This window comes from Epargyreus clarus, unplaced genomic scaffold (assembly GCF_041222505.1).
Source record: "Epargyreus clarus isolate Ecla_fem2 unplaced genomic scaffold, WU_Ecla_fem_2.2 ptg000017l, whole genome shotgun sequence".
Taxonomy (NCBI): Eukaryota; Metazoa; Arthropoda; class Insecta; order Lepidoptera; family Hesperiidae; genus Epargyreus; species Epargyreus clarus.
Genome location: NW_027332225.1, coordinates 4,756,431 through 4,770,816, shown reverse-complemented (window position 1 = coordinate 4,770,816; position 14,386 = coordinate 4,756,431). Strand labels below are relative to the sequence as shown.

Sequence of the window (14,386 nt, the reverse complement as noted above, 5' to 3'; positions counted from 1 at the left end):
ATTTTTATCATCTTGCAATCGTTCAAGTTTCACACTAGTGAGACTAAAAATCAATAATATTTCACATCACACTAAAAACTAGCACACTGTATCACAAGCAATACAGATTTGTCTATTGTATGCGCTATCTGGAGGTTGTATAGTTATTTTATCATTGTTAATTGAATATTCATTAAAAAATATTACTAACTACAGATAAAATAAAATGTGAAAGTCAGTCGTCAGTGTCAGTCACATTAAATGTCAATCGAAATTCCTGGAATTGAATAAACTTGAACTTCATTCTTGTCAAAAAATATAAAATGTAAACAAACATAAATAAGGACAAATTTCGTTTCGCATAGTGTTTTTGTTGCTTAGTTAACAATTAAGATATTACGAATATGGATAAACGTAACAGGAGCTCGTATAAGCGAAGACGTTCCCGGTCCTACGACCGCGACGATCGGCATAAAGTACAAAAACGCACGAGTCCACTTCCTGAAACTGATTTCAGTTTCGTGAATTACAAACGGGACTTGAACAAAATCATTTTATACAGCAACGACACGAATACTGTCGCGAATAGTTTGGAGGATTTTTGGATATTCTTGAAAAAGTATGAAGCGACTCTAAAGAAGGCAGGGAAACCCATTTTGGATGCAGCCTCAGAAAAACGCGAAGTAAATGAAACAGCAGTACCGAAATCATTTTCAAAATTCGACTGTATTAATTTTACTACCAAAATTAAATTTATGGACAGCATTTACGAAGATAGAGGCGGACGAAAACTTGATAAAAACATCTTTGAAGCCTTCTTGAACATTGTGTCCATTTATTTGGATTTTAAAAATAAGGAAAAGTTTGAAAAATTAAGAAAGTTACGCAAGACTCAAGCTGAATTACCAGTTGCAAAGTACAGGTGAGAGTTATAACATTAAAATAATAAATGAGCCTATCTGATAAGTGTCTACTTCCACTCATGGATATATGTATTCAATCCCCAATAACATTATTAGTCATACTTGAGATTGCCAACAGATACATTTCTACCCCTGCAGACTAAGTTGAAACGGCTTAGATAAGTGTGTCTCCCTTATCACATCCATCAAACCAAAACAAAGCAGCATGCGCTTAACAATGCTGTTAATAGACAGAAATAGGGTTTGCAGTGGTGCCTCTTTAGCAAAGGGAGGTCTCCCACCGGGCTAGGTGATCATACCTGGAGAGCAGCTGTGCTCCGACAGCCTCTGTTTGGAGCTTGTATATATGCAGGATATTTAGAAAACTTAGATAGTGTGATTCAGCAGCGCCATCTCTTGATGAGTAGTGGGAAGTTGCTACACCTCTGTAGTTGAACCACAGAGGGTTCCACCACCTTCAACAGTATAAAATACGTAAAAATTTCATTAGTATTCAAATATTATATTGCATTGTGATATGTAACATTGTCATCATTAATATAATTAAAGTATATTTTCAGGAATGAAATAGTGGAAGCTGTGAAAAATGAAAAAGTAGTGATAGTTGCTGGTGATACCGGATGTGGCAAGTCAACACAAGTCCCACAATATCTTCATGAAGCAGGATACCAGAATATTGGTAATATTTATTATTCCTATGCTTTTAAACATAAACATATTTACAATTTGTTACAAATGTTACAATGGCATATTATTGTATAAGTCAAAAATATTCTAAAAATGACTTTCGTTTTGACCATGGATTTGTGTAATAAACTTTTTAAAATTAGCTGTCTACTTGAGGTTAGCGACAGATGTGTTGCTATCTCTAGGGACTAAGTTGGAATGCCTCTGATATGTATGTGTCCATTACCTCACCCTTCAAAGCAAAACGTAGCAGCGCTTAGCACTGTTGCTTTTAGATAGAAATAGATGTGGCAGTAGTGCCGCTGGATTTTAACCACAGAGGGATCTACCACCTTTTGTACAATGACAACCAATAAATTTGTATTTTTAGCCTGTACCCAGCCCAGAAGGATAGCTTGCATCTCACTCTCAAAGCGAGTTGCGTATGAGATGCTAACACAATTTGAGACTAAGGTCGGCTACCAAATCAGATTTGAGAAGAATAAAACAGCAGACACCAAAATATCTTTTATCACTGAAGGGCTTCTGTTAAGACAGGTAATTAAATTTTACCATTGGTAATTATGATAAAGCTCGATATAGTTCATTATCATATATTTTTTATTCAAATTTAATTGTTCTTAAAATTTGAATAATTTAAATAATTATTCTTTATAAATTAATGCATATGAAAACATTACACACACAAATCATATACAATGTAATAATACCATTTAATAGTAATAAAAATATTTATTGTTTTGTTCATTTCAGATGTCTTCAGAAAATCTACCAGATTATGATGTCATAATTTTAGATGAAATCCATGAAAGACATCTGATGGGAGATTTTCTATTGGGTGTTCTAAAGTGCTTAATACATACTCGGAGTGATATCAAGTTGGTTCTTATGTCGGCCACAATCAACATAAAGCTGTTTGAGGATTATTTCTCAGCTGAATCTGCTGTTGTTATTCAGGTATATTGTGTTTAAAAAGAATTTGATAAATTGAACAATTCAGAAGGATATCTAACTCTTATCTAACTAATCTTTGAAGGTGTTAGAACCCTTTGTTGTTCGACTCCGGTGGCACAACCGCCACATCTATATTGGTATTCTGCCTAATAACCGCAATACTAAGCGCTGCTGGGTTCTCGTTTGAAGGGAGTGGTAAGGGGGATATACTTTTCAGAGGCGTTCCTGCTTACTCCTCAGAGTAGCGGCGCGTCTGTGGCCGACGTCAGGTAGGAATATCTAATCCTATCTGGGGTCTATTACAGATGTCCATGGGCAGTAGTATCTACTTACCATCAGGTGGACTGCATGGTTGTCTGCTACTATATTATAAAAAAAATATCTGATGAATGGAAGAAATTCGACAGTTGCTGGTGTGGTTTGACCAGGAAAGTTCCACTACTGGCTTACATATGAAGTCATTTCAGATAGCACCTCTCAAATCATGACATGATTGCACTCTATTGCATAAATAAACTAAAAATATAAATTATTTGTATTGTTCAAGTTTTATTGGGATAAGTCAGAGTAAATTAAAATTACTCAAAACATATAATATAAATGGTTTGAGTAATGCATGCTATGCTTATGTCACAATGTTAGTTACCATACTCCTTCGAAACGGCTTTACCGATTTTCACCAGATTTTATATGCATATTCAGTAGGTCTGAGAATCGGCTACTATCTATTTTTCATACCCCTAAATGATAAGGGTTGTTCACCCTTAACATTTTTTTTTGTTTATATGGCAACACAATGTTTACCGGGTCAGCTAGTATGTTATAAAATAATAAAATTGCTTTGTGCGTTTTGTCCAAATTTATTATTAAACTTGCAGGTGCCAGGTCGATTATACCCAATAGAACTAAATTACAAGCCAATATTTATAGAAGATAAACCAACCAGAGAAGATAGACTGGATCCTCAACCATATGTACAAATCATGCAACTGATTGACAATAAATATCCTAGTGAGTATACCTCTAAATTAATAGTAAATATAGAGAATAGTACGACAACAGTCATATAGATCTGATGTAAAACCATTGTATAGAAATATTTATTGTCTTCCTATGGCAATCTTGTCTTAGCCAATTAGTTTTAGTCTAATGAAATTATTGTCTAATAATATATATATCAAGTTCATTCAAAAACTATGATATCTTTGATAATTATAACACTAAGTATTATACTTATTCTACGAAATACAAATTCGTTACTCTCAAACATTGCGATTTGCTTATTTCTTTTAGTAATTTCTTGCTTAATTGGTTATAAATCTTCTATAATCGAAGATTGTACAAAGTTGCTTAACTTTCTATGATTATTTATGTTATTAGGTGATGAAAGAGGTGATCTCCTCATATTCATGTCAGGCGTTCAGGAAATAACTGCGATATGTGATGCAGCACAACAGTATGCAGAGAAATCTAAGAATTGGATTGTATTACCATTGCACAGTGGATTGTCACTTATTGAACAGGATAAGGTATCTATTCGTTATATTAAATCGTGTTGTTGAATTGTTCACCCATACATCATACATACATGCTATTTTGTGAAATAAATGTGTGATATATGAATGATTAAGTATATTAAATTAAAGTAATTAAACTAAATAAATCCATCCTTTCATAAAAATTGTTGAGAGAGAACTTCCCTAAAAGAAGCATTGCTAGTCCTATAAAATAAAAAAAATCATAATAAATTGGAGTGAGTATTGAATTCGATTTAGTTCCATAAGGAACTAAATGTTCGATTTAGTTCCATAAGGAACATGTTTATATAAATTTAGATCCTTATGGAACTAAATTTATATAAACATGTATGTAACCTTTCAGGTATTTGACTACCCACCAGAGGGAGTTAGGAAATGCATTGTCTCCACAAATATAGCTGAAACATCAGTAACAATTGATGGTATTAGATTTGTAGTGGATTCCGGTAAGGTGAGTTATGATTTTGGAACATAATAAAAATTGTAGTTTTTGAGTATACTTTTATTTTGACAGTAAATAGTAATTAGTACAGTTGAACATGTTTGGGTTTTTGGATAAAAACTTAAAATGTGCCATGAATAATTTAATCTGTGAATTAAACGTGTACCTTTGCATTTTTGTAGATATGAATTCGATTTTATTGACGTTAATGAAATTTGTCTTGAATTGACAAAAATGACTATATAATTTTATACTTTTACCTGTTACTTTTATATTTTAGGTGAAAGAGATGAGTTATGACTCGTCCACAAAGATGCAAAGGTTGAAAGAGTTCTGGATATCTAAAGCAAGCGCTGATCAAAGGAAGGGCAGAGCTGGGCGAACAGGTAAAGTAATCTATGCGTAAAAATTATATTATATTAAAATTACATTCAATAACCTCTTTCCCCTGGAAAGTCAGTTAAAAATAGAAGTGGTATACTCCGCGCCAAACTGCTAGTCTGCTTTGAATATAGAAACGAGTCGCGTCGAATAGCAATTTGTAGATATTAGCGGGACGAAGACAGCGCGAGACCCCCGCGGCGCCCTCCGCTACCCGCTCTCGCCCGCGGGTATATAGCTGCCTTTGTGTGCCTTAATTTTCTACGGAATACGTACATACTTATTTCCTGCATGCATTTATCTATCTTTGTACAATTTTTTAATAAACGTTATTTCATTTATTTTCTTAAAAAAACCAGGTCCCGGCGTCTGTTATCGCATATACTCCGAGAAGCAGTACTCCACAATGGAAGCCTTCAGTACGCCCGAGGTCTCCCGTGTTCCACTTGCCTCTTTGCTGTTACTCATGAGCTCTCTGGGTGTCAGCGATGTACGACGGTTCCCCTTCATCGACGCACCGAAGGATGAGGCCGTTGAAAGCGCCCTGCTTGAATTGAAGCAACATGTTGGTGACTAGTTGTAGTTGTTATCATCATTATCGCCTTTGCCATCATTATAAATATCACGATTATAATTATCGACATATCAATATCATATAAATTGTATCAAGATCAACAAAGAATTATCTTTCACAGTCATCTCTACCATGATAGTATATCATTGTCAATAAAATACCATACTTATGACTAAAAACATTATTTAGTTATTAGTGTTATAATCATCACTACAGCCGTAATTACCATCGCCAATATTTTAATTAAAAAAAATTGTAATTAATCTCCACGCGACGGAATCGAGTCGAAAACCAAAAGTCAGACGACTCATTCATCACTATTCATGGAATAAATATGTTGTTTCAGGGAGCCCTAACATCCAACGAGAAGCTAACGGCCCTAGGGAAAGCGCTCGCCAACCTGCCAGTGGAGGTGTCGCTGGCCAAAGCCCTAGTGGTGGGCAGCGCGACCTTGCCCCCGCACAAGCGGGACTCCGCCCTCGCCCTCACCGCGGCGCTCGGCATCCGATCTATATATACCACTAGAGCGCATCGGGATTTTGATTGTGAGGTACTGTTATAGGTTATTTTTTATTATTTTGAAACTATAGGGTTTATTAAATCATTTCTCTACTAAAAAGGCGAAGTAAAACTAGTGTAGTACTAGTGTAGTGTCTTGGGTACACTTTTATTCGCGGACGAGTGCTATTAGCGTACCCGTGGTCTCGACAAAGGGCGTCTAGAGGAACACCGTGGTAGTTACATTTTAGCCGGTAAGAGTCCGGCATATCCTTCCACTGCCCCCGCAGTCAAGAGGAACATATGAAGGGCAGTGATTTGGCTCATTTATTTTGTTTATAGACATGTAGATTTGGTATATAGTATTTAAAAATGTATTGTATTTTAATAATAATAACTATGGAGAGTAAGGCAGAAATTAAAACAACTTGAAAATTAATCAAGAGCTGTAATAATTTAATTGAATACATATTACAATTTTAATGTCATTTAGATGGGACTTTATCGTCTTTTAGATTTTATTTTCACTTTTTTTATTTTTGACAGTAGGTATTTTATAATTCAGTTACATTGTACGATAATTTTACATTGTACATTTTATTGTTCTTTGCTCTTTTATTTCTTGTTCAAAATTTTTAGAAACATATTTCACTATTTTTACAGAACGCTAGAAAACCAGATGAATCCGATCACGGGGATCCTATAACCCTTCTATCTCTATACTGTGCGTGGTTGTCAGTCAAATCCGAGGGTCAGGGTGGTAGACCATGGTGCAAAAGACGTGGCATTGAGGAGCAAAGGTTGTATGAATTGACTAAGTTAGCGGCGCAGTTACGCAGTTTATTACAGGTAAAGAAATAACGCAAAATATTACAAAAATTAATATGAAAATTCGCCCACCCAATATTTTATTTGTGTTATATTTTCATTCAGTTTTTGAAGGTGGTAGAACCCTTTATGGTTCGACTCCGGTGGCACCACCATCACACCTATTTCTGTCTCATAACAGCAGTGTTAGGCGCTGCTGTGTTCCGTTTTGAAGGGTGTGGTAAGGGAGACAGACTTTTCCGAGGCGTTCCAGCTTAGTCCTCAGGGGTAGCGGCGCATCTGTGGCCAACCTCAGCTAGGAATATTTAATCCTATCTGGGGTTGATTACAGATGTCCATGGGCGGCAGTAGCCACTTACCATCAGGTGGATTGCATGCTCGTCTGCTACTCCTATAAAAAAAAAAAACAATACATTCATTCATGCGGTTTGAGATCAATAGAATGAGCCTAACTCTGTCTAAGTGTGAGTTATTATAGTATATTAACATCAAGGTTGTTACTTCTGTATGTTTTTACAATAAATCAACGACAAATAGCCCAAAATAGCGCTTTAAAGTTTGAGACAGACTCTTACTGTCATGGAACAGAAAGACGAATGGCGTAGGATTAGGGATAACTTCTTTTAAAACTATGACAGTGTATTTAACGGTACATTAAATACATATTTTTAGGACAACAACTTGATGGAAACTCCGGAACCTGAAACAATGTCTTCAGCAGAAAGGTCAATGAGACACGGACAAATGAAACAACTAAAAGATATGAGAAGGTAATGTAAACAAAATAAGTTTAGAATCTTTTCATACCAGATATTGAACTGTCCTAATTATCTCCTATTATAATAATCGAGACCACATTAATGTGTTACTGTTTTTACTCGACTGCGGAGGTTAAGGGGCTTAGAGTGTATGTTTGTATGTTTCATTCTGTGGCACGCCATACAGTCTAAGCTTGACGGATTCAAGTGGTTGGATTCGCCTAAATTGTGAGAGTGACAATAAACGTTTTTTTTTATAATATAAGAGTAGCAGACGAGCATGAAGTCCACCTGATGGTTAGTGGCTATCCGCCCATGGACATTTGTATTCAACCCCAGATGTGATTAGATTCCTACCTGAGCTCGGCCACAAATGCGCCGTTACCCCTGAGGAATAACCTGGAATACCTCGGATAAGTATATTTCCCTTACCACACTCTTCAAACTAGAACACAGCAGCGTTTAACACTGCCGTAGTGATTCTACCACCTTCAAACAAAACGCTCATTTAACAAAAACATTTTATGTACAGACAATACAAACAAAAAGCAGCCGAAGACTCGAAGCGGCGGAAGCGTCTCAAGGTGGACTCCTGGGAGATTGTGGACGAGAATGCTGACCAGGATACTGGTTTGGACATCCGCGATATAGAGTTCCGTATGACGAACGATGCGCAGAGGATACGGGCTTTGATTAGCGGGAGTACCGCTTCTAGTGGGAGGGACTTGATTATGTTGAAGGTATGGGTTATTTCAGTAAAGTTATTGACATAGTTTGAAAAATTTTCCCCAAAACGACTTCTTCCAAAAGTTCTTCGATTTTTGTTATAAGATTGAAGTAGAAATTGAGCATACCTGATTGATTCTACCTGATCGTAATTGGTCTCGGTCGCCTATGCACAACTCCACTTAGAATAGCTATCATATCTAAAGCCAATCACAGAGGCGTGGCCAATCTTGAGGACTAAAGATGGTCGTCTTTTTTTTGTAATATAGGAGTAGCAGACGAGCTTGCAGTTCATCTGACTGTAAGTGGCTACTGCCGCCATGGACGTTTGCAAGCAATCCTAGATAAGATTAGGTTCCTATCTTATGTCGGCCACGGGTGAGTCGCTATTACGTCTGTGGACTAAGCTGGAATGCCTCATAAAAATATGTTGTCCCTACCACATGTAGTGATTTCGAAAAAATACCAAAAATTACTTTTCCAAAAATAAAATTGTATTTTTTTATAAGGTTGAAGTAGCAATTTACATACAATCAGCAATCATACATACAACCATACAAGCATACAATCTACCTGGTGGTTAGTGGTCCTTGCCGCCCATCGATATTTGCATGCACTTCCATAAAAAAACTATCTGAAAAGTTTATTTTAAAGGCAATAAATGTTTAAAAAATAGTTCATAGATGCGTTGCCCCTTGCTTGTCGCCTCAACGCAAGAATAGTTTTACACTAGAAATAGACCTACGTCAGACCTCTCTTTTCTATGTTTAGCATGAGAATCACCTTTTTGATCTATTGTTACATCTTTTATGTTGTTCTACTTATGTTCGGTTATAATATTTCAGTTAGTGTTATGCAGAGCGTTGTACCCACAAGTTGCTGTCGCTGACGAGTTCAATCATTGTAAGGTAATTTTATCTTGATTCAAATCAAATTACATTAAAAATATGGTGCAAAAAGATAATAAAGGCCCATGGACATATTCTGTAATCAACCGCTAATAAAATTAGATTGCTATTTTAAATCTATCACAAATACGTTGCTACTCCTGAGAATTAATTTAGAATGCCTCAGAAAAAGTATGTCTCCCGAACCACAGCTTTCGATCCGGAACACAGCAGCGCTTAACACTGCTATTAGGCAGAAATAAGTGTGGCGATGGTGCCGCCGGAGTTGAATCACAAAGGATTCTACCACCTTCAAATACTCATCACTTCATATATAATTTTAATCAAAGACTGCGATTTAATTTATGATTCATGATGTAATTATAAAATTTATCATTAGGGTAAAATTTCGATCATTATCATCATCATCAGCCCATTATTGTTCCACTGCTGGGCACAGGTCTCCTCTCAGAGATGGATTAGGCCATAGTCCACCGCGCTGGCCAAGTGCGTATTGGTAGACTTCACTTACCTTTGACATTTTTTTTTATATAATCTTTCAGGTATGCAGGTTTCCTCACGATGTTTTCCTTCACCGTTTAAGCAAGTGATAATTAACTTCTTATTACGCACATAACTTTGAAAAATCAGACGTGCGTGCGAAGGTCAGAAGCAATATATAAATGCTTGCTTATATAATATAAAGTCTAGTTTTTTGTGTTTTGTTTAAGTATATTTTTTTTAGTTGTTAACGATTTAGTGTTATCAATTAATTTTGGAACAATGACGGAAGTTTGACTACTCTTAAATTATAAATAATGTATTCCCAGTCGGTATCAGAACAGCTGTTCCACACATGGAGCAAGCCGTACGTGTTCCTACACCCGACGTCGCAGTTCGGCAAACAGCCGCGAATATTGCAACTCGCCGAAGCGGAGCTGCAAGACCCGCCACCAGGATATAAGAGCAAGCTGCCGTTGTCCGCTAAACATCAGGTGTTGTGTTATTTGTAAGTGGTTTATATGTACATACTCTCTCACACACTCGTATAGGGCTTGAGTAGGAACTGCAAGTTTTTGGCAAAATTGATGTTAATGTATTTATTTACTAATTTTTTTAGTGCATTTTACTACAGTTTATAACTATTATCTCATAGATATCCAGTAGAATGATTGTAACATTTAAAATATCAAGCACCCCACGCTTTTTACTCAGAATTGAAACTCTTTACTCTTAAACTCTTTGTCATTAAAAAATATTTTCTAATTTTTAGTTCGATTAGCATTAAAATATTAAAGTTAATATATTATCGATTATCAATAAAAGCGTGTTTTTTTAGTTTTTTTTTTAACTATTATTTATTATATTATATGTTAAGATGACTATCTTAAAATTAAGTGATTTATATAAAGATTTATTTTGTTTTCAGATCCCTACTGGAGACAACAAAACCTTACATAGTAAATTCTATGAGAATGCCGGCAGCGCAAACGTTATTACTGCTTGCTCACTCTATTGACACTGATATAGGATTTAGCAGGTAAGAAAAATAAAAGCATACCTATCTAGAAAAAATATATAAAATATATCAAGATTTCCTTTTGTACAATATTATTGTTTATATCAATAATTTAAACTGTGATAGCTTGTGGCTAATTCGGCATTTCTCTGGAGGTCTGGGATTTGAATCCCAAGTATCTCTGATTTATAGGCATGTTAGATGGCGTGCATTAAGTATCGGTTGGTTTAATAATGAATGGACACATTGTTAGGAATCCTACATGCTTTCGAATTCTGTAAAATAATCTTAAATTGTATGAAAAGTACCAATTTCCATTTGGCTATGCGGTGATAATAATTGGTTGATTGGTTTTGGAAATTGGTTGATAATAATGATAATAAAATGAAACTTATATTAAAAATTATATTACTTTATTTTACAGTATTAAATTAATATTGAACATTATTATATTTCATTCTATTTATTGTTTTGGTTCAGAATAGTGTGTGACTCATGGCTTCTGTTGGAATTTCCGTATCCTGAAACTGGATTGAATTTATTGCTCAAAGCTGTGAAGTTAAGACAAAGATGGGATGAGCTTATCAATCGGCGACTAGCAGGTAAATAGAATCTTTATCAGTGGTAACAATTTCGTCTTGTCATATTGGGAGTCCGTAGTTCGCATCCCATCCGCGCATGTGTGGCTTTTTTAAGTTATAAATAAATCCATAATATAAATGATTATGCTATGCGCGAACGGTAAAAGAATCATCGTAAGGGAACTTTTATGCTCGTGAGTTCTACATAAAAAATTTAACATATGACATGTGATATCTACCATTCATACATGAATATTGGTGGATGATGATCTAAATCCTTCTTACTCTGAGATGATATGCCCAGCAGTGGGATAGTAATGAGTTAGTTGATGACGACGATTATGATGAGTTTATTGAGTGAATTAGTATACTCATTTATTTTGTAACACCAGAGCAGATTAAATTTCCAGACATCCAACAATAGAAATTATTTCATACTACTGTCATTCAGGTTACAACTGTTAACCCTTATTGCTAAGTGAAAAAGTATATATTTTTCAGATGCAAGTCCAATCAAATCGGTGGAATCAGAGCTACAAAAGTCAAAGCCAAAAAAGGAAACATACGACGAACTTCAACACAACTTGTCTTGTGATATGACGTCATACATGACTAGCGAAGTATACTATACTATCAAAAGACTGATTCCGGGAGATCTCAAAGTTATGTACAGTGGTACAGATGAAGTGCATCCAGCTATAGATCCTAATCCCTTTGAAGAGGGCTTCGAATGCCGCCCTCATGAGAAGAAGGGTGGCGTGTATGTGACGGATAATGTTGTTTATAATTGGTAATTAATTTTTCTATTATGATATTCATCCAAGAGATTTCAGATTCACATTATTGAGATCATATTGTCGCTTTATAAAGTATGTACCTACTATCTATGTAAGATGTTAAGAAAACTTTGATAGCGTGATTCAGAAAGTGTGTCGCCATCTTTTTACGAATCGTAAGAAATTGCAATATCTATGTTATACATAATTCTTAGTGATTTTAGAGTTAGTCATTATTGATCATTTTTTAAATTATTTTATTTATCTTTTTTAAATTCCTTTTTTACTCGACGTTATTATGTATTTGTAATTATATAGAAATTATTTACATACGACGTTCAATTGTAGTCCTCGTCTCCCTCTATATTTCGAATGATTGTTATACATATGTATGTTCTTCGGCTTTTCCTTAATTTCTTTTTAATGATTACAGTGTAGTGGACACAGACTGGAGTTATAATTTGTACCAAGAAATCTATGGGATACCATGGACATGTACTGAATGCAGCATTACCCTATGTTTGTCTCCTCTAGAAAGGATACAACATAAGCAATTTATGTGTTCTTCTAGAGAATTAAAGAAGGAGCCAGAGACATCTAAAGTGACGCGGGATATTAAGCCAAATTCTAAAGAATATAAATGCGAAAATTGCAACGAAACGTTGTACATGACGCCTGTTGAAATATTAAAACATAAGAAAAGTTGTAAACCTAAATAAACTTGTTATTGTTATTTTTGTGTATTATTTTAAACAGTACAATATTATATAATTACTAGCTGACTCGAAAAAATATTAAGGTTGAACAACCCTTATCACTTGGGGTATGAAAAATAGATTGTAGCCGATTTTCAGACCTACTGAATATGCATATAAAATTTGGTGAAAATCGGTGAAGCCGTTTCGGAGGAGTACGGTAACTAACACTGTGACACGAGAATTTTATGTGTAAGATTACTTTAAATAATTATAAGACATTATTATAGTAATAGATAATCTAAATAGTCCACCATAATGCGGATTGATAGACTTCACATCCTTAACAACATTTTTCCAATCTGGTGTGTAGATTTCTAACGATGTTCTAGTTCCCTATTTTCTAATAAAGGTATAATTTCAAATAATCCATTAGGAGTTCCTTTGATTTATTTTATTTTTTATTTGAATGTTGGACTCTCAATGTAAGGGGCAAAATAATATAGGTAGGTACCTACATACCACTATGCTATTACTGCTAATGTCTCCATCACGCACTGCAGATTATTTGATCCGTAACGAAAGAAATTACAATTGCCTCTTACCTATACAATTTGCTTCTATTTATAACATTTTTCGGAAAGCTACCTATTTTCGAAAAGGAACATCGATTCTGGACGACCTAAGAGTCACGAAGTTTGCTGCAATAAAATTAAAAACAATCCAACAACAAGATGGCGTGAACGATTGCGTTCGTAATCTGGCCTGTGTCTAGCATCGGCTATAAATAACCTATTTTAGGATCTGGGACCTTGGAGATGACCTGTAAACGGGTTCAAATCCTATCCTAGTTATACCTAAATATACCCATATTGGTACTTACATACCTAAGGAGTCGACGGGACGTTTTGCCATCAAGCCATTAGCGCCCGCTCAATTACCTTTTTTTTTTTGACGAGGGGGGAAACCTTCAATTATGGGGTTATGTGGGATTCTTACCGCAATAAAACCCCCCCGGTGGCCGTCCTCGGCGCTGCGTAGAGGACTCCGGGATCTCCAACGGAACGCAACCGGAGTCTACTCGGCGCGTTGCCCCGTCGGGCTCCGCCCAGGTGAGCTTGAAACTCACCACACCATTTGGTGTTCACGACGGTATGCGACCACACATACCGCCGTCCATCCCGGGGTTGCTGGCCGGGCAGTTCGAGCTCCCACTCTTGCCGTCCGCAACCCCGGAAGCCCCCTTTTAGTCGCCTCTTACGACAGGCAGGGGATACCGTAGCCCTATTCTGGTCCCGGAACTACAGGGACACCGCTCAATTACCTACTTGTATCTTAACCAAGTATTGCATAATAAACTTAAATATTTATTATTCACAACGAAAACTGTCAAATCTTCGAACTTTGATAGGCATTTTTTTATAGATTGTTTATTGTTTAGTAATGAGCATTGATCTACAGTTTTAATAAAAAAAAAAATAGTAATAGGCAGGTAGTATCTAAATTTTTCATTAAATACTCGTACACCTACCTTGGACAGCTTTTTCCTCTAAAACAGGGGTTTCCAAAGTGTGCGCCGTGGCGCCCTGGTGCGCCGTAGAAAGTAAAGAGGGGCGCCGTGAGTCGATCCTCTTATTATT

The 14,386-nt window shown here is 35.8% G+C and overlaps 1 protein-coding gene across 1 annotated transcript; it reads left to right on the top strand.

The window, feature by feature from the left end:
- The first annotated feature begins 224 nt into the window (after positions 1-224).
- Positions 225-12,786, top strand: LOC140748980 (probable ATP-dependent RNA helicase DHX34). The gene is made up of 19 exons (XM_073081976.1): positions 225-901; positions 1,463-1,581; positions 1,960-2,126; positions 2,343-2,546; positions 3,422-3,554; positions 3,924-4,072; positions 4,425-4,532; positions 4,804-4,909; positions 5,264-5,469; positions 5,825-6,028; positions 6,640-6,825; positions 7,477-7,574; positions 8,095-8,302; positions 9,134-9,196; positions 10,006-10,184; positions 10,605-10,715; positions 11,175-11,296; positions 11,777-12,065; positions 12,485-12,786. Exons 1-19 carry the CDS (start codon positions 384-386, stop codon positions 12,768-12,770), a joined length of 3,456 nt encoding a protein of 1,151 aa, XP_072938077.1. The 5' UTR covers positions 225-383; the 3' UTR covers positions 12,771-12,786.
- Positions 12,787-14,386: the final 1,600 nt, after the last annotated feature.

Bases quoted from the DNA above. Each gene is read 5' to 3' on its own strand.
- LOC140748980 (XM_073081976.1), top strand. From the start codon at position 384: ATGGATAAACGTAACAGGAGCTCGTATAAGCGAAGACGTTCCCGGTCC. The intron at 4,073-4,424 runs GTATCTATTCGT...GTAACCTTTCAG, and splicing joins CACTTATTGAACAGGATAAG to GTATTTGACTACCCACCAGA. The intron at 5,470-5,824 runs GTTGGTGACTAG...ATGTTGTTTCAG, and splicing joins TGCTTGAATTGAAGCAACAT to GGAGCCCTAACATCCAACGA.